The 22801-nt window shown below is 41.5% G+C and overlaps 2 protein-coding genes across 2 annotated transcripts in view; one reads left to right on the top strand and one right to left on the bottom strand.

Moving 5' to 3' along the window:
- The window catches only part of rnaset2l (ribonuclease T2, like), a 25756-nt gene extending 22077 nt beyond the window's left edge, over positions 1-3679 (bottom strand). Inside the window, exon 1 of the mRNA XM_078247150.1 lies at positions 3605-3679. The gene's annotated coding sequence lies outside the window, so the exon portion shown is untranslated. The remainder of the gene's footprint in view (positions 1-3604) is intronic.
- A 4443-nt stretch (positions 3680-8122) lies between these two features.
- On the top strand, positions 8123-22051 carry cox7a1 (cytochrome c oxidase subunit 7A1). The gene is made up of 4 exons (XM_078247149.1): positions 8123-8232; positions 17938-18024; positions 20305-20389; positions 21839-22051. The coding sequence occupies exons 1-4, from the start codon at positions 8218-8220 to the stop codon at positions 21895-21897; spliced, it is 246 nt and encodes an 81-aa protein (XP_078103275.1). The 5' UTR covers positions 8123-8217; the 3' UTR covers positions 21898-22051.
- The last annotated feature ends 750 nt before the right edge of the window (positions 22052-22801 follow it).

Genomic DNA, 22801 nt, shown 5'->3' with positions numbered 1-22801 from the left:
AGACTCAGATTATTATTCTAAGTGTCTGACAACATTATGGAAAGGATTTCTAAGGAGGTCGACCTTTCTGTTAAAGAGTAAGATCCTTTTTTTAAACATAAGACCATCCGTGAAATCACGTTCGCTAAACCCACCAGACTCCATGTAAATAAACAGTCATTTAAGCATCGTAAAACACACTTCATTCAAAGTCGACAGAAACAAAATAAAACCATTGAAAGCCATTGAAAGTTTTGGGTCGTCTTTCCACTTTAACCAACCATCACAAGTCTAGTTTTGGTTGAAATAAACACACAGTTTACAGATTTACAGTGGTGTGAAAAAAGTGTTTGCCCCCCTTCCTCATTTCCTGTTCCTTTGCATGTTTGTCACACTTAAGTGTTTCGGAACATCAAACCAATTTAAACAATAGTCAAGGACAACACAAGTAAACACAAAATGCAATTTGTAAATGAAGGTGTTAATTATTAAAAGGTGAAAAAAAATCCAAACCATCATGGCCCTGTGTGAAAAAAGTGATTGCCCCCCTAAACCTAATAACTGGTTGGGCCACCCTTAGCAGCAACAACTGCAACCAAGCGTTTGCGATAACGTGCAATGAGGCTTTTACAGCGTCCTGGAGGAATTTTGGCCCACTCATCTTTGCAGAATTGTCCTAATTCAGTTACATTAGAGGGTTTTTCGAGCATGAACGGCCTTTTTAAGGTCATACCACAACATCTCAATAGGATTCAGGTCAGGACTTTGGCTAGGCCACTCCAAAGTCTTCATTTAGTTTTTCTTCAGCCATTCGGTGGTGGACTTGCTGGTGTGTTTAGGATCATTGTCCTGCTGCAGAACCCAAGTTCGTTTCAGCTTGAGTACACGAACAGATGGTCGGACATTCTCCTTCAGGATCTCTTGGTAGACAGCAGAATTCATAGTTCCTTTTATCACGGCAAGTCTTCCAGGTCCTGAAGCAGCAAAACAGCCCCAGACCATCACACTACCACCACCATATTTTACAGTTGGTATAATGTTCTTTTTTATGAAATGCAGTGTTCCTTCTACGCCAGATATACTTGGACACACACCTTCCAAAGAGTTCCACTTTTGTCTCATCGGTCCACAGAATGTTGTCCCAAAAGTCTTGGGGATCATCAAGATGTGTTCTGGAGAAATTGAGACAAGCTTTGATGTTCTTTTTGCTCAGCAGTGGTTTTCTCCTTGGAACTCTGCCATGCAGGCCATTTTTGCCCAGTCTTTTCCTGATGGTGGAGGCATGAGCGCTGACCTTAACTGAGGCAAGTGAGGCCTGCAGTTCTTTGGACGTTGTTGTGGGGTCTTTTGTGACCTCTTGGATGAGTCGTCGCTGCGCTCTTGGGAGTAATTTTGGGCGGCCGGCCACTCCTGGGAAGGTTCACCACTGTTCCATGTCTTCGCCATTTGTGGATAATGGCTCTCACTGTGGTTCGCTGGATTCCCAAAGCTTTGGAAATGGCTTTATAACCCTTTCCAGACTGATAGATCTCAATTACTTTCTTTCTCAATTGTTCCTGAATTTCTTTGGGTCTCGGCATGATGTGTAGCTTTTAAGGATCTTCTGGTGGACCTTACTGTGTCAAGCAGCTCCTATTTAAGTGATGCCTTGATTGTGAACAGGTGTGGCAATAATCAGGCCTGGGTGTGGCTAGAGAAATTGAACTCAGGTGTGGACAACCACAGTTATAGTATGTTTTAACAAGGGGGGCAATCACTTTTTTCACACAGGGCCATGATGGTTTGGATTTTTTTTCTCCTTTAATAATAAACACCTTCATTTACAAATTGCATTTTGTGTTTACTTGTGTTGTCCTTGACTTTTGTTTAAATTGGTTTGATGTTCCGAAACACTTAAGTGTGACAAACATGCAAAGGAACAGGAAATGAGGAAGGGGGGCAAACACTTTTTCACACCACTGTATATGTGATATATGTTGGCGTTCACAAACATACTTGTCTTCTTATCATGTTTTAATTGTGTTTTACTAAGTGGCAACAAGTCCTTCAAACCAACAATATGGATCGTTTGTTCCTCCCCCCTAAAGCCTCTGACACACCAACCCGACGGCCGACCGTCAGTTGGACTGATCAGTCGGGTCCCCGAGGTCCAATAGTTGCCTCAGAACACACTGAGGAGACGCCGACTTGAGCGTACGTTCTGCGTATAACAGCAGGTGGCACTAACCTGTATTGTCGCCCAAAAATGAAAACCGGCAGCTGATTGGACGAACGATAGCTCACCCTATGTACAAAGGCTCAGTACTTGTCGCAGCGGCCGCATGTTCGACTCCCACCTGCGGCCCTTTGCTGCATGTCAATCCCCCTCCCTCTCCCCTTTCACATCTTCAGCTGTCCAATATAATAAATGCTTAAAATAATTTTAAAAAAAGAAGCTATGAAGCGTATTTCCTGCCTCGGCTAGGGGCGATCATTTATGAAACGCTCCTGTGGGTCGTATTAGAGGGGGGGAACAAACGACCAATATCGTCGTATGGTTTGGTGGGCTTGTTAATACTAAGGGTCCTATCTAGCACCCGGCGCAGCGCAAAGTCCGACGCAACTGTCTCTGCTACTTTAAGACCGACGCAGTTTTCAGTTTCCCGTCCAGCGTCCACGTCATTTAAATAGAAAATGCACCTGCGCCCATCTGTGGCCCCATGGGCGTGCTGGTCTTACAGGGAGGTGTGTTCAGGTGCGTTCTGGGCGTGCTGGTCTTACAGGGAGGTGTGTTCAGGTGCATTCTGGGCGTGCTGGTCTTACAGGGAGGTGTGTTCAGGTGCATTCTGGGCGTATTGCTATCTTGAGGCAGCGGGAAGTGATGGCACCATTGACCAACAAAAACCTGGTCTAAAGTCAATAAGGCAGCATTTCATTGTTATTTTAACAGAGCATTAGTAAAATGCTCCTAGGCTCGTGCACAGCGCGTGCACACTATGCTTGTTACACACACAGGGACGCACAGCAGCACACACACATGCAGAAGATTACAAATACAAATATTACGGTGCAAATCCTCCATCATAACAGCAATGCTCCAAGGTCCAAACGCGCCTGGCTTTTAAAGGGAATGGGAGATGATCTCTGATTGGTTTATTACATGTTACGCCCAAAACACACCTCTGATTAATGAAGACACTAAGGTCAACCCTTTAGAACCATGCGCCCGGCGCACGGACCCTTTTTACCGCCGTCAAACTAGCAAAAGTGGATTCATACACTCCCTAAACGCACCTGCACCAGGCGCTTCACGCCGTGTGCTCATAGATCGTTAAAATAGGGCCCTAAATGTGTTATTTTGGAACAACTTTCAGTATGTTAAGAGTTTTTTCAGACATGCTTGAGTTCATTGTGAATCTAATTGCAAGTAGCACTATTTTTAATGCATCATTTTGCACACGTGGACAGGAAAAGAAAAGTCAGCAACACATAATAGTGAATGAACAATGAATACTAACTCTTACAAATGAAATTTTTCCCGCCTCCCTGACGGGGAGTGATGAATTAAGTCTGAAATCTGTCAGCGATTCTCTGTGTGTGCGTGAGTTTTTGTGTTTGAGTGGAAGGAAAGATGAGAGAAACTTACCAGAGAGCTGCTGCTGCGGCAATGAGCTGCTGTCAGAGCATCACTGGCCACATTCACAGAAACGGGAAGTGAATCTCTGACTGAGATTCAGTGGTCTATACAGAATACATGTAAATGTAAGAGAGTGTGTGTGTGTGTGTGTGTGTGTGTGTGTGTTTATATTTAGAGGAAGTAAACTTCTTTTTGTCGGACACACCTGACAGGTGTCACAGGGGGAACATTTCTGACAAAGGGAACTTTCAAAAAAAGAACGGCCATAACATCTATAGTCTGAATAATCAAATATCAGACTGGTTCCTACGTTAGTCTACATTAATGTTCCAACATTAAGCTCATTAAATGTGCTTAATGTCCGAATTCTTCCAGCACTACTACCTGCACAGAGACAGCGGATGATAATGAGCCTGTATATCCTTTTTTTTCCGTATAAGATTTTGATACAAGCTACGTTTATTTATGTAGCACCTTTCACAGACACCACTCACAAAGTGCTTCACTGTCAAAGAACTTACATGACATAACATCTAATACAGTCAAGTAAATAAAGCAAAGATAAAACACCAGATGAAGATATACAAAGAGAACAGACATAAGACACCAGGTTTAAAATGCACGTACTGTACAAGATCCCTGACAACTAAGCTAAACTAAGCCATGAAACATACTGTGCTTTTAAACTAACGATTGAAACTGCCCTGAAACCCTGTGACTGCACCGTAAATCTGTAGTATTCAGATCCTTTACATAAGTAAAAGTACTGATACTACACTGTAAAAAGTACTCTGTTATAAGTAAAAGTCCTGCATTGATAATGTTACTTAAGTAAAAGTCTGTAACTATCATCAGAAAATGTAGTTAAAGTATTAAAAAGTAGAAGTGCTCGATGTAGAAAAATCCTCCCATTTCAGAAAACGGGAAACAATCCCAACTGTCTCTCTCTTTCCTTTCTTTCTCACTTTCTGTCTCTTTAGTTCTGTCTCTTTACTTTCTTTCTGTTTCTTCCTTTTTGTCTCTTTCCTTTCTTTCTCTCTTTCTGTCTCTTTACTTTCTTTCTGTTTCTTCCTTTTTGTCTCTTTCCTTTCTTTCTCTCTTTCTGTCTCTTCCTTTCTGTCTCTTTCCTGTCTTTCTCTCTTTCTTTCTCTCTTTCTGTCTCTTTTCTCTCTTTCTGTCTCTTTCCTTTCTTTCTCTCTTTCTGTCTCTTTTCTCTCTTTCTGTCTCTTTACTTTCTTTCTGTTTCTTCCTTTTTGTCTCTTTCCTTTCTTTCTCTTTTTCTGTCTCTTCCTTTCTGTCTCTTTCCTTTCTTTCTCTCTTTCTGTCTCTTACCTTTCTGTCTCTTTCCTTTCTTTCTCTCTTTTTGTCTCTTACCTTTCTGTCTCTTTCCTTTCTTCCTCTCTTTCTGTCTCTTTCCTCTCTTTCTGTCTCTTACCTTTCTTTCTCTCTTTCTGTCTCGTCCTTTCTGTCTCTTTCCTTTCTTTCTCTCTTTCTGTCTCTTTTCTCTCTTTCTGTCTCTTTACTTTCTTTCTGTTTCTTCCTTTTTGTCTCTTTCCTTTCTGTCTCTTTCCTTTCTTTCTCTCTTTCTGTCTCTTTTCTCTCTTTCTGTCTCTTCCGTTCTGTGTCTTTACTTTCTTTCTGTCTCTTCCTTTTTGTCTCTTTCCTTTCTTCCTCTCTTTCTGTCTCTTTCTCTCTTTTTGTCTCTTACCTTTCTGTCTCTTTCCTTTCTTCCTCTCTTTCTGTCTCTTTCCTCTCTTTCTGTCGCTTACCTTTCTTTCCCTCTTTCTGTCTCTTCCTTTCTGTCTCTTTCCTTTCTTTCTGTCTCTTCCGTTCTGTCTCTCTTTCTTTCTCTCTTTCTGTCTTTTTCTGTCTCTTCCTTTCTGTTTCTTTCCTTTCTCTCTTTCTGTCTCTTTCCTTTCTGTTTTTCTGTCTCTCTCCTTTCTGTCTCTTTCTTTATGTCTTTCTGTTTTTCTTTGTCCCTGCAAATGACATGTTGATGTTTAAAAGTCTCTACGTTTGACAAAAATGCAGATATAAATGTCATTTAAAAAAAAAAATAATAATAATTATCGACTTTCTTTCTTTCTTTCTTTCTTTTTTTGTCTCTCCTCACGTTTTAGAAACTGGAAACGATCCAAACTGTTGTGTCTTTAATCATTTCAGCAAAAAACACATCAAAATAAAATGTGCATGTAATATGGAGCTGCTTTGGACACTCATACATCACTTTTACAGCTTACTAACAATAACTGTGGTTGTTTCCTGTGTTGCCAAGCGCACACAGTTTGGCCTGTGCAGCAGATCGTAGTTTGGCAGACATTCAGAAACACTGATACTGTACATCTGTGTGTGTGTGTGTGTGTGCCCTTGTCAATAACGCAGCATTTCATTGTTATTTTAACAGAGCATTAGTAAAATTCTCCTAGGCTCCTGCACAGCGCGCACACTATGCTTGTTACACACACAGGGACGCATTTACGATGCAAATCCTCCATCATAACAGCAATGCTCCAAGGTCCAAACGGGCCTGGCTTTTAAAGGGAATGGGAGATGATCTCTGAGTGGTTTATTACATGTTACGCCCAAAACACACCTCTGATTAATGAAGACACTAAGGTCAACCCTTTTGAACCATGCACCCGGCGCACGGACCCTTTTTACCGCCGTTTAAACTAGCAAAAGTGGATTTGGACACGCCCTAAACACACCTTCACCAGGCGCTTCACGCCGTGTGCTTATAGATCGTTAAAATAAGGACCCAAATCTGTCAGTGGTGGAAGAAGTATTCAGATCCTTTACTTAAGTAAAAGTACTGATACAACACTGTAAAAATACTTTGTTACAAGTAAAAGTCCTGCATTGAAAATGTTACTTAAGTAAAAGTATGTAAATATCATCAGGAAAATGTAAGGGACCGTTTGGTATTTATGGAATGGACCACCGGAGGAAAATAAGGGAGGGTTATGTCTTTTTATCCTTTGTTGAGGGGAGGGTCACCCAATTGTTTTAGTCTAGGGGGGAGAGTCACCCAACTTTTGTATTCATGAGAAGAGCAACATTTCAAAGTGGCTTGTTTGGTGCATATTTATCCATGTAGCTCCATGTAGCTCTCTCAGTCTCGGCCCCTATCGCTAGCAGATGGATCCCTCCCTGTTTAGTCAGCCAGACCTGTAGCTTTAGAGACCGTGGGATTACCCAAACTGAATAAATCCCGCTTGCACATATAAACACAAAACTGCTTTGCTAGCTCCATCGTGTTGTAACTAAGACATCTGCTGAAAACATAATGTTATTCATTAGCATGATTGCCGTATTGTTTAGTTAAAAAACATCCAAAACACCAAAGTACAAAAACATAGCAGACAAGACGCAAGCTTTTATTTTGAAAAGTCGAAGCTCGCAGACAGCACCAAGCTGGGAGGGCGTGAGACGGGAGGTCTCCAGGCTGCAGCCATACGCGACTCAAATATCCTTTTGGTCCCGGTGATACTATATATATATATATATATAATAATAATGTTCAGCTTCGGCAAGCTTACCTATGATAAAATATACAATGACTGAGGAAGCCTAGTGACGAGTCCATAGCAGCCAGTGTTGAATGTTACCCAGTGTGCTTTGCTGAACGGTCTCAATGTCTTATTGTTTTATTTCATGTGAATACTAGTTCACTAGAGGAGGAACTTAGTATTTGAAGCAATGCAAATAATAAAATAATACAAATAACTCACAACCTGAGGCTCCACAGGGACACATTTTTGGAGAGATGGACCCCTGCCTTGCTTAAAATGTTTTGAAGAGGAGAGCGATCACCGTCTCCACCCCCCCCCCGCCCCCCCGTCCCCCCTGTCCCCCCCCTTCTTTAATTCATTTTTTCATTTTTATTTTTTATCTTTATTTTTTTTTTTTTTATGTTTTCACTTTATTTTTTTATTTTTTATGTTTTCACTTTATTTTTTATGTTTTCACTTTATTTATTTGACTTTATTTTATTTATTTACTTATTTATTTAAAATGTTAGAGATACCTCTTTATGTTACTATGTATGTCTATGCTGACTGTCTACGATAAATAAAACATAAGTAAAAAAAACAAAAAAAAACAAATGACATGTTGATGTTTAAAAGTCTCTACGTTTGACAAAAATGCAGATATAAATGTCATTTAAAAAAAATAAAAATAATAATTATCGACTTTCTTTCTTTCTTTCTTTCTTTCTTTCTTTCTTTCTTTCTTTCTTTCTTTCTTTCTGTCTCTCCTCACGTTTTAGAAACTGGAAACGATCCAAACTGTTGTGTCTTTAATCATTTCAGCTGGACTAACCTGCAGTTAGTCCACTAAAAAACACATCAAAATAAAATGTGCATGTAATATGGAGCTGCTTTGGACACTCATACATCACTTTTACAGCTTGATGTGGTTGTTTCCTGCCAAGCGCACACAGTTTGGCCTCTGCAGCAGATCGTAGTTTGGCAGACATTCAGAAACACTGATACTGTACGTCTGTGTGTGTGTGCGTGTGTGTGTGTGCGTGTGTGTGTGTGTGTGTGTGTGTGTGTGTGTGTGTGTGTGTGTGCGTGCGCACATGTCCTTGTCAGGGTGAAGTGAGGCAGCGGACAGACATGAACCACCTCCTGGTAACTACTATATTTTCTTCAAACTTTCCTCTCTTTTCCTTTCTCTGTTTGTGTCGGTCGTGTGTCAAGCTTCTGGCATCATGTCAGCTACTAAAAGATAAGATCAGGAGGAGAAAAGATAGAACAAAGTGTGTATTTGTGCAGGAAGAAAGGGAGATAAAGCCTGAACTTTGTACTGTGTAGGACAGAAGTGTAAAACTTTCACTGTGACGGCCTCTCAGAAGCTGTATTTTATTCTATAGTGTGTGTGTGTCTGCTGGTGTCATACGAGATTAACATGTGATCTATATATACACACTGACTGCAGGATCGCCTCACATGACTGTCTGTCTTCACCTGTTATTGCCGAGTCCTGGTGCAGCTCCGCACGTACACACCGACACACACAGCAACATGTTGAGCCTGCAGCACAGACGCACAAATATAACAAATACAATATTATACCTGTCTGACCTGTCTGTTGATCATCAGTGGAGGGAAAGTATAGGTTATATATTACACAAAATACTGCACTTAAGTAATGATACTTTACTTCACATGTACATTTTACATCATATGACAAGCTTTTGCATGCATTGGTGTCTAAGTGACTAATGTGAACAAAAATATTTGCAGTTGGTCCAGTGTTGAGCGAGAACGCTGCAAGCGGCAATGAACCGAGATACAATGTAACCCTATAAGATACTAAAAGTTCAGTTCTTGCCGCTGAAAGGCTCAGATTATTTTTCTAAGTGTCTGACAACATTATGGAAAGGATCCCTACAGAGATAGACCTTTATGTTAAAGCGTAAGATCCTTTTTGTTTAACATGGAACAGCCCCAAAATCACCGTCACCAAACTCCACCAGACTCCATTTAAATAAACAGTAGTTTTAGCGTGTCTAGGATAGAGCTGCAAGCAGGCCCGAGCCTGACAAGTGCATTTGGATTGACAGCTTTTTAACGTCCACGTCCTGCTTGTCACGCTTGCTATAATCGTTTTTTTCTTTCCTCCCGTGTGTCACAGAACCGTACGCCCACCCACGACCCTTTCCTTAACATAACTGCGTCAAAAGGGACGGCAATAGTCTCGACCAAGCACGTTTACTTAAAGCGCTAAAGAGACGACAATAGTCCCGACCAAGCACGTTTACTTATAGCGCTAAAGGGACGGCAATAGTCTCGACCAAGCACGTTTACTTAAAGCGCTAAAGGGACGGCAACAGTCCCGACCAAGCGCGTTTACTCGTAGCGCTAAAGGGACGGCAATAGTCCCGACCAAGCGTGTTTACTTATAGCGCTAAAGGGACGGCAACAGTCCCGACCAAGCGCGTTTACTTATAGCGCTAAAGGGACGGCAACAGTCCCGACCAAGCGCGTTAACTTATAGCGCTAAAGGGACGGCAACAGTCCCGACCAAGCGCGTTTACTTAAAGCGCTAAAGGAGACTTTTAGCGTCAATAACAACGACAAAGGCACCTGACCAAGCGCCCATATTTTACGAAATGAGTGTGAGAACGTGTTGTTTATACATGTTATAACATAATTTATTCATGACTAATGGAGGCTATCGGCCACTTGGAAGTTGGAACAAAGAAATAAAATAAGTCCTCCAGAGGCCAGCCTCTGTTTCACCTCCTCAGCATCCATTTTCGCGCTAATCGAAACGCATCACCTGACAGCTCATTTACCGCGCAACCCGGAGCGCAAGTCCGAGCCCCGAGTCCCGAGCACGTGTAAAATGATAGAAATTAAGACCGAACCCGAAAGATCTTCAGCTCTATAGGATCTGATATAAATGTACAGTATGTATATGACTTTGCACATTCAAAGTGTGGAAGCTGACTGTGGTTGGACATGTGTTTGCTCTCTGAAAGTCACTTTATGTTGAGAGTGTTTCAAAGAGTCAGCTTCTTGTTTCTTTTTCTTTAAGACAGAGCTTTTATTTTGGAAGGAAACAGTTCAGCTGTCATTTCCTCCTCTGACCGTGAAGTTTCAACACGCAGCAGCAGCTGTCTGTCTCTTTAAGAAAAGCTGCATGACTTTTTAACCGTCTACCAAGGTCACATCGGGTAGCTGCGGGCGTGACACTCCTGACAGCCAATCACAGCCTCTGAACATGACACTTTAACCAATCAGGAAACAGAGAAGGGAAAGAGACTGTGTGTATGTCTGTTGTAAAAGTAAACTGTACCAAATGCCTGCTGTGATTTCCACAGTGGAGTTATGTGGGTTTTGGTCTTCCATTGACCAACTACAGTTTGTCTTTAACGGCAGCCTGACCATGTTGTTTGTCACATGTAGACTTTGCACACTTTACAACTGAGAAATGAACACTATGTGGATAAACTGTGTTCAGTATGAACTTGCTGCACTGTTTTCACATTTGTAGAAAACCACACGCAGGATTCAGGATGCAATATAATGCAGAAATGAAGCAGTGGACATAAATCAAAGTCCAATCGGCAAAGCAAATAAGTCGGATATTTCCTGGAGAGTGACTCACCTTAACTCTCCCGTTGTCCTCGGGTCTAATTTGACCCATTTTCAAAAAGTTTCTAAATCAGAAATTTGGGTTTCTTTCAACCAAATTGTCAAAGAAAGTAACGTGGATGATTCCCTACAACGCTCTTCACAAGTCAAATAAATGATCAGTTCACTATTTTCATTGAATTCGGGTGTTTTATTCCATTTTAATGGAATCATTATATAATATATATTATATATATATATAAAGTAACACAAATATTTTAATAAAAATCTTCAAAAACGTGAAAAAAAAAAAAAAAAAAATGTCCAAATACTTGGAAAAAAATCGACAAAATCAACGGAAAAAGTGACAAACAATTTGGGGAAATACTGTAAGTGTGCAAAAACGTCGGGAAAAACTTTTAAAAATTGTGAAAAGTGACAAAATGTCGGGGAAATCGACAAGTGTCAAAACAGAATAACAAAATGTTGAAAGAAAAGTTTTTACCCATCTAAGACCTATCTAAGACCTATCTAAGAGCTATCGAAGACCTATCTAAGACCTGTCTAAGACCTATCTAAGACCCATCTAAGACCTATCTAAGACCTATCGAAGACCTATCTAAGAGCTATCAAAGACCTATCGAAGACCTATCGAAGACCTATCGAAGACCTATCTAAGACCTATCTAAGACCTGTCTAAGACCCATCTAAGACCTATCTAAGACCCATCGAAGACCTATCTTGGGGGGTGGGAGGTATGGGATTGGTGGTAGTATTGGCTTGGGAAAAGGAATCTTTATTTGATTCTCATATATGTTGTATTACTATTGTACAATGTTTAAAATTATTGTCCCGACTGCAAACAAAAAACTAAAAGTAGCACGGTCAACGGGAAGACAACACAACTTTAGCTCACTGAAAGGTGCGTTGAAACTAGATTTTACGAAGGGAAATGTACTTACAGACAGAAAGGAGCGTTTTCCTGAGAGAAGTATTTTGTTTTCGTTGCAAAGTGAACTCTATTCTCCGGTTTGAAAGCGTCGTGCTTTATGTTGACACCATGTTGGCTATACCCAATGTTTAGATCTGTTGTGGTATTTATGCAAATTAGCACATTCGTAATTACATTATGCACCGTTTGCCCATGTTAACAAACAATGTCAAAAAACGTGTAATACATTTTTTGTTTGTATTGATGTAAGTAATCAACTCAGTTCATTTTCATGGTCATATCTAAAGGTTAAAATTTTGACCCTATTCACGTAAGAAAAAGAATGAATAGGCGTATTGAATGGGCTATATTTGGGTCTTTTTCGAAACTTTCCCCTAATGGGATTCTTAGGGGCTTTTTTTTCCTTACTCAGGACATATTGAGGATACAAAATCAGTTGAGTTTGCTTCTGTTGCGATTTGTTCAACCTTTTTTCATAAAATGACGAGACTAACATGGAGCTTGGCTCTTGTGCGTTGACTGGCCCAGGACGTCACGATGGACATGCGCACCAGCAACAGTTTGTTTGTATTGTCGTAGCAACCGGTAGAAACAAGCTCGTTCATGAGCTTCTCTCTCGTGTCTCTTACAAGTGGCAAACTCATGAACTCGCCGTTTTATTGTCTAAAAATATTCACTAATGTTAAACATTGTGTTTTTGTTGTTCCTGATGGTTTACATGCTTATCTAAATAAATGATGGATGTATTTATCTACACGACCAAGGAGATTTAATCATTATGTCGTGCTACTAGCTACTAGCTAACGCTAGCTATTAAGGTTAGCCTGCAGTTTCGTCAACAGAGCTCATCCATGTTACAAGCTTTACAGCATACAGCCCTCGGATGTATCATAAGAGAGAACCAAGGCGATGTAATCACTAGCTATGTCTGTAGTAACGTTATGTAGGCATATAGCTAATTATGGTATTACCGTTCACTTAATACATCCATGCTAGCTGCCGCTAATAGCTACTAGCAGATAGCCCCGCCAGTTTGGGAAACGCTTCATACATGACGTTACATTCACGTTACAGGCTTCACAGCATACATACATCTCTCGGGTGTGTCATAAGATAATACCATGGACGTATTAATAGAACACATGGTGAATTACAACCATTAGCTATATCCATTATTACAGCTACAGGACCTCGGGAGAACAGTCATGTGAGCATGTCTCCATTATAACAGCTACAGGACCTCGGGAGAACAGTCATGTGAGCATGTCTCCATTATTACAGCTACAGGACCTCGGGAGAACAGTCATGTGAGCATGTCTCCATTATAACAGCTACAGGACCTCGGGAGAACAGTCATGTGAGCGGGCGGGCGCAGTCCCGCAGGTCTGCTCGCGTCCATTATGCGGGTTCGTCATACCTAGTTTAATATCTTTGGATTTGGCTACTACTGATTGTTAAAAATGTTAAAAATGCGATGTTTTAAACAAGGACCCTTTAATTGTCCGGGCTGGTAGGTTGATGTACCCCCAAAATAATTATCCGCTGAAATATAGACGTTTCTTTCGCCATGCAAAGTCTATGGGACAAGTCTTTCTGGGCCACGGGGTGCAGTACCACCGTTATCCGCTAAGCCCATGGTGGCTTTTAGACATGGCGCTCTTCCTGGGGGCTTGGTTCTACAAACATGCTGAAGGGAGTTTTTGCGTCGCTTCAGACGCTGACAGCCACTGTCCAAACGTTCGTATTTTACGAGTTCGGAGTGAGAACGGGTTGCGTCCGAAGTAGCATACTCTGCACTACATACTCAACATGTATACTATCGCTCAACATACTTTTGTGTAAATAAACAGTAGTGTGTATCTTTTTTCGGACGCACTAAGATGTCATTTTCAACGTCACTTCCTGAGAGCCTCCTTGCCGGTTGGAGACGCGTAACCACGGTAACCACTGCCGACTTCAGCTATAGCGGCATCATCAGATAATGCTTAAATTAGCCTACTGAAAAAGGTAAATAGATAAAACTACAGTCGCAGGTGACAAGATCACAGATTTAAATAAATATGTAGGAATGTCAATTAAAGCGTTGTTGACGTTACATAACTGCCTCGGTTTCTGTCTGTTTGTCTGTTATGAACGTCACTACTACCGCATTGCATTGTGGGATAATTATGCCAGCATAGTGTCCAGTGTTTGCATACTGTAATATTTCACCGAAAATAGTATGCAATTCACGTACTATTGGTTTCATCCCAAGGTTTCGGACATAGTGAAACAATCTCACATACTGTTTTAGCTACTAAATAACACATTAAGGCGCTGACACACCAACCCGATTATCAGCCGTCTGGCGAGGTCGGTGACTCGAGTCTGTTCGGTGCGTTCCGTGCCGTCGTCCTTCGGAGGAGCCGTCTGCCTTCATTTTGGCCGATTGACTTGTTGAATTGGCCAGCGGGCAGTCGGACTCAATGACCAATCTGATTGGTGGAGTGCTAACCCTTGACTAGCCAATCAGTGCTTCTTCCACAAGAAGAAGCCCGACATCTGACAACGCCAGTATCTTCTTATTACTAGCCATCGTATTTTCTTCCGTTCAGCGAGTAATGACATCTCGTGAACAAAAATCTTTGAAATTGGTCCAACATTGAGTGAGAACGCTGTAACCGGCAGCCAGGCTGCAATGTAACCCTATTAGACAAATGTGCATCGTTAGTTTTCATCCACTAATAGTGTTGTTTTTGCCGCAGTAGGGCACCGATTTTTTATTTGAAGTGTCTGACAAGATTATGGAAAGGATCCCGACAGAGTAAAATCTTTTGTTTAACCAGAAACAGCTCAGAGAGCTTCATTGCTTCTGCATCTGCAAACAACCCACAGGTTTTTCTCCTTATATCCCAGAATGCATCTGTGCTGTGGCCAGACCTTACTCCACTGCGCTGTGGAGATAGATGAATGATGCAAGACTATTGTAGCTGGGGTTTGGACTCCACCATGAGTCATCCACTTAAGTTAGAATGATTTAATGTGGACGACCCTTCAGTCCTCTGGAGTAACCTGAAATCCCCAGCAGACCCAGTTCAAATATCAACATCTGCCTTATTCACACTTGCATTAAGAGCTGCCCAGTTAGGATTACATCAACAAATAACTGTATTTCTAGCTGTAGAGCATTATATTCTAAATGTGAAAATAATGGTGCCAAACCTATAAAAACATAGCCTGACAAGCCAGCCCCACATCCAGATGTTGGGTCTGGGTCTGACCCACATCCAGATGTTGGGTCTGGGAATACCCCGTTGGCAGGGCTCAATCTGAGGGGCGGGATAAACAGCTGTCTTTCAGATTCCCTCTGCACGCAATAGGATAGCTCTACAACCAATCAGAGCAACGCTAGCTGATAGATTACACTTTAAACTCCGAACACGTCTTCCTTTTTTAAGAATGACTTCAGGGCCGTTCTTTGTTCTTTTCTCAAAGAAAAGCTGAACTCCAAGTCTTCCAGAGTCCAGAGACCGCTGTTCTCCAGCAGCAGCAGCCATCTTCTTTGTTTTCAAGTAGCAGGGAATTCATGCGGAACCGTCGTAACTCTGCCGTCATTATGTTAAGCCCCGCCCACCGACTCTATACACGATGTGATTGGCCTGACCAGAATTTGGTTTTTCCAGCAAGCCAACAGAGAGTTGCTAGACGACCCTGGCTGCAGATTACATTTGCTGCCACTAGGGTGAGTCTAGATTTCTAGGCTAATAAAAACATGCACAACTCCCACAAAGCTATTAGAAAAGTCGTGTTGGTCTCCAACTTTTTTCACAGTGAGAGTTTAAAAGTTTAATAATGATGATGATATGAGACTGTATAAGTGTCGGACTAATTGCAGTTTCGCTCCTGATGTTTTTCTCGTGATCAAAAAAAAAAAGGAGAAGAGAGAGAATCACTTTCATATCAGAGTATTAAAAAGGTCAAACTTAAACTAACAACTAAAATACTTTACAGCTATATATATATATATATATATATATATATATATATATATATATATATATATATATATATATATATATACATAACCACAGTAACCAGTGTGACAGCTGTCAGCCCCCAGCGGGCCTCCTCCGGTCTGGAAAAAACAGAAATGATACAAGTCTCTGTGTCACTTTCCCTTCGTCATTCACCTGTCTCGCTGTAGAGTTACAGGATCACAACACAGGTTGTTCTTCCATCTTTTACCTATCGTAGTGCCACAGATTCAAGAATGAATGTGCTACAGCCAAAGTAAATCAACGTGAAAATATCATTATTAGAAAATTAGAAAGTAACATTTCATTTTCACCATCTTTTTCTAAAATTAAATATGTGGTTTCACTTTTTCAAAAAAAATTTTTTACTTTATTGCAACTTTTTTTGTTGTTTCAATGTTTTGTCGGTTTCTTTTAGACTTTCTTGGCGGTTTTTTCCAATGTAGATATTGCTTTTTTCTGTCGCTTTTGATTTTTTTTCAGTGTTTTTTGCTTATTGTCTTTATTTCAGCTGTGTTTGTTGACTGTTCAACCTTCAGGATCAAACTATTTGATCAATTGTCTTATTGTGTGTTGTGACAGGCTACAACATATCCTCTCTGTATTGCGCGTAGGTGTAACCATCGATACCCTTGCATCTGTCCGTTAGCCTACAACAGTTTGCAGGAATACCGCCACCTCTTCCAAGTTTGTGTGGTTTCTCCTTCTGAGCAGATGCAATTTTCACCCGCTCAGCACAATCTCTTCAAAGTCCTATTACTCATTACAATGCTGTGTTCATGCGCTAAAAGAGAAAGAATTTCCTTGTTATTAAAACTGATTCTGAAGTATAATTTCACGAGTTCATGTAGGCCTTCACAAGGCATTTTGCAACACGTTCTCACACTTATCTCGTCCCTTTAGCACTATAAGTAAACGTGCTTGGTCGGGACTATTGACGTCCCTTTGACGCTTTAAGTAAACGCGCTTGGTCGGGACTATTGCTGTCCTTTTGGCGCTTTAAGTAAACGCGCTTGGTCGGGACTATTGCCGTCGCTTTGGCGCTTTAAGTAAACGCGCTTGGTCGGGACTATTGCTGTCCTTTTGGCGCTTTAAGTAAACGCGCTTGGTCGGGACTATTGCCGTCCCTTTAGCGCTATAAGTAAACGCGCTTGGTCGGGACTATTGACGTCCCTTTAGCGCTATAAGTAAACGCGGCTTGGTCGGGACTATTGCCGTCCCTTTAGCGCTATAAGTAAACGCGCTTGGTCGGGACTATTGCCGTCCCTTTAGCGCTTTAAGTAAACGCGCTTGGTCGGGACTATTGCCGTCCCTTTAGCGCTTTAAGTAAACGCGCTTGGTCGGGACTATTGCCGTCCCTTTGACGCTTTAAGTAAACGTGCTTGGTCGGGACTATTGCCGTCCTTTTGGTGCTTTAAGTAAACGCGCTTGGTCGGGACTATTGCCGTCCTTTTAGCGCTTTAAGTAAACGTGCTTGGTCGGGACTATTGCCGTCCTTTTGGTGCTTTAAGTAAACGCGCTTGGTCGGGACTATTGCCGTCCCTTTTGACACAGTTATGTTAAGGAAAGGGTCGTGGGTGGGCGTATGGTTCTGTGACACGCGGGAGGAAAGAAAAAAACGACTATAGCAAGCGGGACGTGAACCCTGCTCTCCTGGGTGAAAGTCCTGTGTTTGACCCACCCATTTGAAGACTATAGGTAAAGCTCGTTTGGTTTATTCTCAAAAATCCAACTTGATTCTTGAAATATCCAGTTTATTGTTGTCATGTTGACTATATTCTTGACATTTTGACTTTATTCTCGAAATGCAAAATGAAAAAAATAATCTTCCTCCTTATTTTTCTTCCCCTTGATGTGGCCCTAATGCTCCGTTGTATTTTTCAGTATTTTTGCTTGTTATCTTTAACTTTTTTTTACTCATTTACACTACCGGAGCCCCTAGCATTTACCTATACTGCTGGCCCGGTGTTCAGTCTTCACAGGAAATCTATTAATAGGCATGGTGTAACCGCAGAGGAAGAGCTGGAAGTCAGTTGTTAATCCTGCTGACAGAAGACATAGAAACATGGTGGAACATTTATGGGAATAGATGTGAGCGGGGAAGTGCATTTTGACATTATGGCTTTAAAATCGCCACTGAACACAAACAGGAGACGGAAAATTAGTGAATTAGTGACAGTGAATTCCTCAGAGATTTGGGGGATATTTAAACTGCTGCTATGTTCTGTAACTGCAGTTCATGCAGGCACTTTTCCAAACTAAAGATTCCTATTTCTTTGTGATTTCCAGAAAATTCCAGTTCTGGCCAGCCGAGCCTTCAGCAGCTCTGCCAGACAGCTGAAAAACAAAGTCCCTGATGCCCAGAAACTCTTCCAGGTAACACAGCCATAGACGACTCGAGACAGATGATGAATATCCACAGCTGATTTCCTTTAAAACCTCCTCGGTATTGTTAAAATTCCACTGAATTCCACTGAAAACAAACACAGGCTTTACTGAAGAAAACCAGTTTGTAGTGTTGTTGGTGTTTCCTCACTTCCTGATGGAGGGTCCAACACATTCTCACTCCCAACTCGTAAAAAAATACAGACACTTGGTCAGGTGCCTTTGGTGTTTGTTATTGATGCTAAATAGTGGTATTTTTGAACAGATAACGGACATATTTCTGAGAATTTCTCCAACGCGGGTGTGACAATAGATTATCCATACAACGACCACGTCTGTGAACTGGTCAGATTTAGTCTGTCAACTAGGTCAATAAGAAAGACAACGTCTCTGAACTATGTAGCGACGGTACATCATAGTGAAAAGTAGCAACCTTGTAATGGGTAACGAAAACACCAAGTAACTGGAGCCAAAAGGACCTGTGGTCGGAGAAATGTTTTTGTTTTATTTATTATTATTTTTTTTTTTATTTTTGATCATTTTTACCTGCTCTTTAATGTTTTATGTAAAGCCCTGTTGCTGAAATGTGCTATACAAATAAAGCTGCCTTGCCTTACCTAAAAGTCTCCTTTAGCATCAGATCTAAATGCACTTTATCAAAATGTGCATGGTCGGGACTATTGGCATCACGTTAGACAAAGTTAGGTTTAGGAAAAGATGGTGGGTGGGCTTATAAAAGGTATGTGACAAACAGGACGAGAACGGGACAGTTGGGTTTAGGTAAAGAAGAACGGGACAGTTGGGTTTAGGTAAAGAAGAAAGGGACAGTTGGGTTTAGGAAAAGAAGAACGGGACGGTTGGGTTTAGGTAAAGAAGGGCGGGACGGTTGGGTGTAGGTAAAGAAGAACGGGACGGTTGGGTTTAGGAAAAGAAGGGCGGGACAGTTGGGTTTAGGTAAAGAAGAACAGGACAGTTGGGTTTAGGTAAAGAAGAACGGGACAGTTGGGTTTAGGAAAAGAAGAACGGGACAGTTGGGTTTAGGAAAAGAAGAACGGGACAGTTGGGTTTAGATAAGTGAAAACAGGTTGGAGGTTCAGGGTTTCTTTCATTGGGTTCCCACTTGATCCTCGTTGCTTTTATTTGAAAGGATTTACTTTTACTTCTGGTCACCTGTCTTGATTACTTTCTTCAAACCGATAAAGAAAAAATGAATTTGCAAAAAACAAAATTAGATGTGTTTTGAAATGTTTTTTTTTCTTGTTTTTCTTTTTGAAAACAAACAACGAACAGACCACCTGATTTTGGGTTTTGTTCATAAAACAGAAATTAAAAAAGAAACTATGTTCCCACAGCCCAATGGTCCCACAGCCCAATGTTCCCACAGCCCAATGGTCCCACAGCCCAATGGTCCCACAGCCCAATGGTCCCACAGCCCTATGTTCCCACAGCCCTATGGTCCCACAGCCCAATGGTCCCACAGCCCAATGGTCCCACAGCCCTATGTTCCCACAGCCCTATGGTCCCACAGCCCTATGGTCCCACAGCCCAATGGTCCCACAGCCCTATGTTCCCACAGCCCAATGGTCCCACAGCCCTATGGTCCCACAGCCCTATGTTCCCACAGCCCTATGTTCCCACAGCCCTATGGTCCCACAGCCCTATGTTCCCACAGCCCTATGGTCCCACAGCCCAATGGTCCCACAGCCCAATGGTCCCACAGCCCTATGGTCCCACAGCCCAATGGTCCCACAGCCCTATGTTCTCACAACCCTATGTTCTCACAGCCCAATGTTTCTACATTTCTAGGACATTTTCAAAATGAGGTCTTGTGTTCCTACATTTCCCTTCAATTGAAGCCCTATCCTCCTACAACATTTTGTAGAGTTAGAATTAGGGATTAGGGGGATAAAATCTGATACAAATGTATGAAAAAGGAAATCTGGGAACATAGGCACACTCCTTTTCAAACAACGGACTTTTTCATTCCAAAACGAATAGCGATGAAAGGAATTGCCAAAAAAAAAAAAACACGGGATGTTTATTAATATATTTTTTCGTTTTCTGATCCTGACACCAGAAGCATTTTTTTCCTTTTGAAACAAATATACATTTTTATTTTTTTTTATTTTCTAATTACAAATGAATTACTGACTATCCAATGGTACCTGGACCCTGGAGACTTGTCTTCCTAAAGCTCATTACTGTGCTGAGTGATATCATGCTAACACATTAGTACATACCGTTTTAACCCTGTCGTTTCCATTGTTACAGGCGGACAACGGGTTGCCAGTCCACATCAAGGGAGGAACCTTCGATGTCGTGCTCTACCGGGCGACCATGACGCTAACTCTTGGAGGTAACGTGTGAAGAAATTCACCAGTTCGGTTCTTAAGTCCAGTTCAGAATCAAAAGATTCGCAACCAGACAGTTGAAACTTGCAACTACTTGCAACATGCTGGTCGGCAATATTCTTAAAGCTGCCACTTTACAGCAATGTAGTGTTGCATTGCCAGACCTTCCTCCACAGCGCTGCGGAGGAAGGTCTGGCTATTCCACACAGCATTCCTGGATGAAAAACGTGCTCTGGTTTATTAGCATTTCTTTAAACCAATCACAATCGTCTTGGGCGGTGCTAAGCGCCAAACGGAGCCACGGTGCCTCTGCAAAATAACCTCTGGAAGGAACTTGTTTTGGTGGAACATGTGTACGTTCAAAAGTAGTTTTAGTCGTGCAACAGAAAACTTATTTCTGTAAGTCGACTTACAACAACCCTTACTGGCTCTGGCACCGGAGATGATGTCCCCATTCCCAATCCTACCTACAAAGCTTTGATTGGTTCAGTTGATTTCCATCTGTAGAAAGCCATCAATGAACACAACAACAGACCTGTCTGAATCGCTGTGGCTAGTCCACACAGCATTCCGGGATGGGAGAAAATGCTCTGGTTTATTGACATTTCTTTAAACCAATCAGAAAACTCAGATTGGACAGATAGTCTAGCTAGCTGTCTGGATTTACCCTGCAGAGATCTGAGGAGCAGTTAACCATAGTCCTCATAAATCGCCCTACTTGGGCGGAGTGATTTGCTCGCAGCACCTGAAAAGCACCGTTGTTACTCTCTGCTCTTCAACACGGGGCTTCTCAGGTGCTGCGAGTATATCACTCCGCCCAAGTAGCAGAAGTAGCAGTGCTTCGCCTTCTGAGAATATAGTTCCCAGTATGTATACGGTTAGAAGATGGCTGTGTCTCATGTGACCTTGTTATTTGTACACGCTGTGACTCTACAAATCACAACATGTAAATAGGAACATGTTGGTGTTATTTTGTCACTTATTGGGAGCAGTAGGCTAGATGGAGCCGGTTACCTCCAGGATCTGTGCAATAGATGATAGACCAGTTACCTCCAGGATCTGTGCTAAGCTAGGCTAGATGGAGCCGGTTACCTCCAGGATCTGTGCTAAGCTAGGCTAGATGGAGCCAGTTACCTCCAGGATCTGTGCTAAGCTAGGCTAGATGGAGCCGGTTACCTCCAGGATCTGTGCTAAGCTAGGCTAACGGTGGGTGCGTCAGACAGAGTTCAGACACGCACAGAGATGAGAAGGGTATGTATGGACTTATCTAACTCTGGGGGATACGGGGAATAAGACAAAGTCCCAATAAGTCGGCGTGTTCCTTTAAAACGAGACAATCAACAGTATAAAAATAAACCACTGACTGATAATAAATCATATAAAATGTATATTAAAAATTAATACACAGTGAAGGCAAGTAATTAATGCTACATATGCGTTTGTCTTCTCTCCAGGAACCTGCTACTCTCTGTACTGGCTGCTCATCGCCTCGATGCCGCAGAAGAGAGCGTAGCGAAGAACGGGCTCCGTCTATCGCATGGAGAGCAACACTTGTGTTTTAATGTTTGTTGTGTGCAATTCTCTGATCGGATTTTATCACAAGTTGTCCTGCTTTCAACATGGCAACGATTAATATGTAATAAGTGTAAAGAAAAATTTAACCTCAACGCCTGCAGAGTTTTCATTTTTTGTGTCTTTGGTTTCGGGCTGATGTTTATTATCGTCTTGTTGTTCAACACGTTCTCACACTCATCTCGTAAAAAATATGGACGTGCTTACTTAGTAAAAATGTACTAAACATCAGATCAGTCAGTTAAAATGTACTCTGAGTAAATGTTACTGCATTTGATGGTAACTATTCAATTAAAAAACATGTTTAGGCCACAAAATAATGTCCAGAAGTCTTTGAAAATAGGACAACACTCAGAGAAGATTAATCAATGAAGTGATTAGTTGTCAGCTATTACATTAATTGCCAACTATTCTGATAAGCGTTTAATCGGTGTGGTCATTTTATAATGTAGAAAAAGATCAAACTTCTCTGCTGTTAGCTCGTTAAATGTGAATATCTTCTAGTTTCTTCTCTCCTCTGTGACAGGAAACTGAAGATCTTTGAGTTGAGGACAAAACAAGACACTTGAGGACGTCATCTTGGGCTTTTTGGGAAACACTAATCCACATTTTTCACCATTTTCTAATCCATTCATCCAGATAATATTCCACACATTAATCCACAATAAAAAATAATCGTTTGCACTTGCAGTCCTATACTCAGACAATAAATAAAAACAGTTATGGACACCACGATGGGAACATACATTTATTTAACCTGCCCCTTTAACAGCAGAATAAAACATCACCAAGCCAGAGATGCATGAACAATACAATAGTGAATGTAGTTGTCATGCATGTTCTCA

This window comes from Sander vitreus, chromosome 3 (genome assembly GCF_031162955.1).
Source record: "Sander vitreus isolate 19-12246 chromosome 3, sanVit1, whole genome shotgun sequence".
Taxonomy (NCBI): Eukaryota; Metazoa; Chordata; class Actinopteri; order Perciformes; family Percidae; genus Sander; species Sander vitreus.
This window is presented reverse-complemented; position numbering and strand designations above follow the sequence as displayed.

Coding starts and splice junctions, on each gene's coding strand:
- cox7a1 (XM_078247149.1), top strand. Junction 18,025..20,304: donor ATGCCCAGAAACTCTTCCAG/GTAACACAGCCA, acceptor CCATTGTTACAG/GCGGACAACGGGTTGCCAGT. Junction 20,390..21,838: donor CATGACGCTAACTCTTGGAG/GTAACGTGTGAA, acceptor TCTTCTCTCCAG/GAACCTGCTACTCTCTGTAC.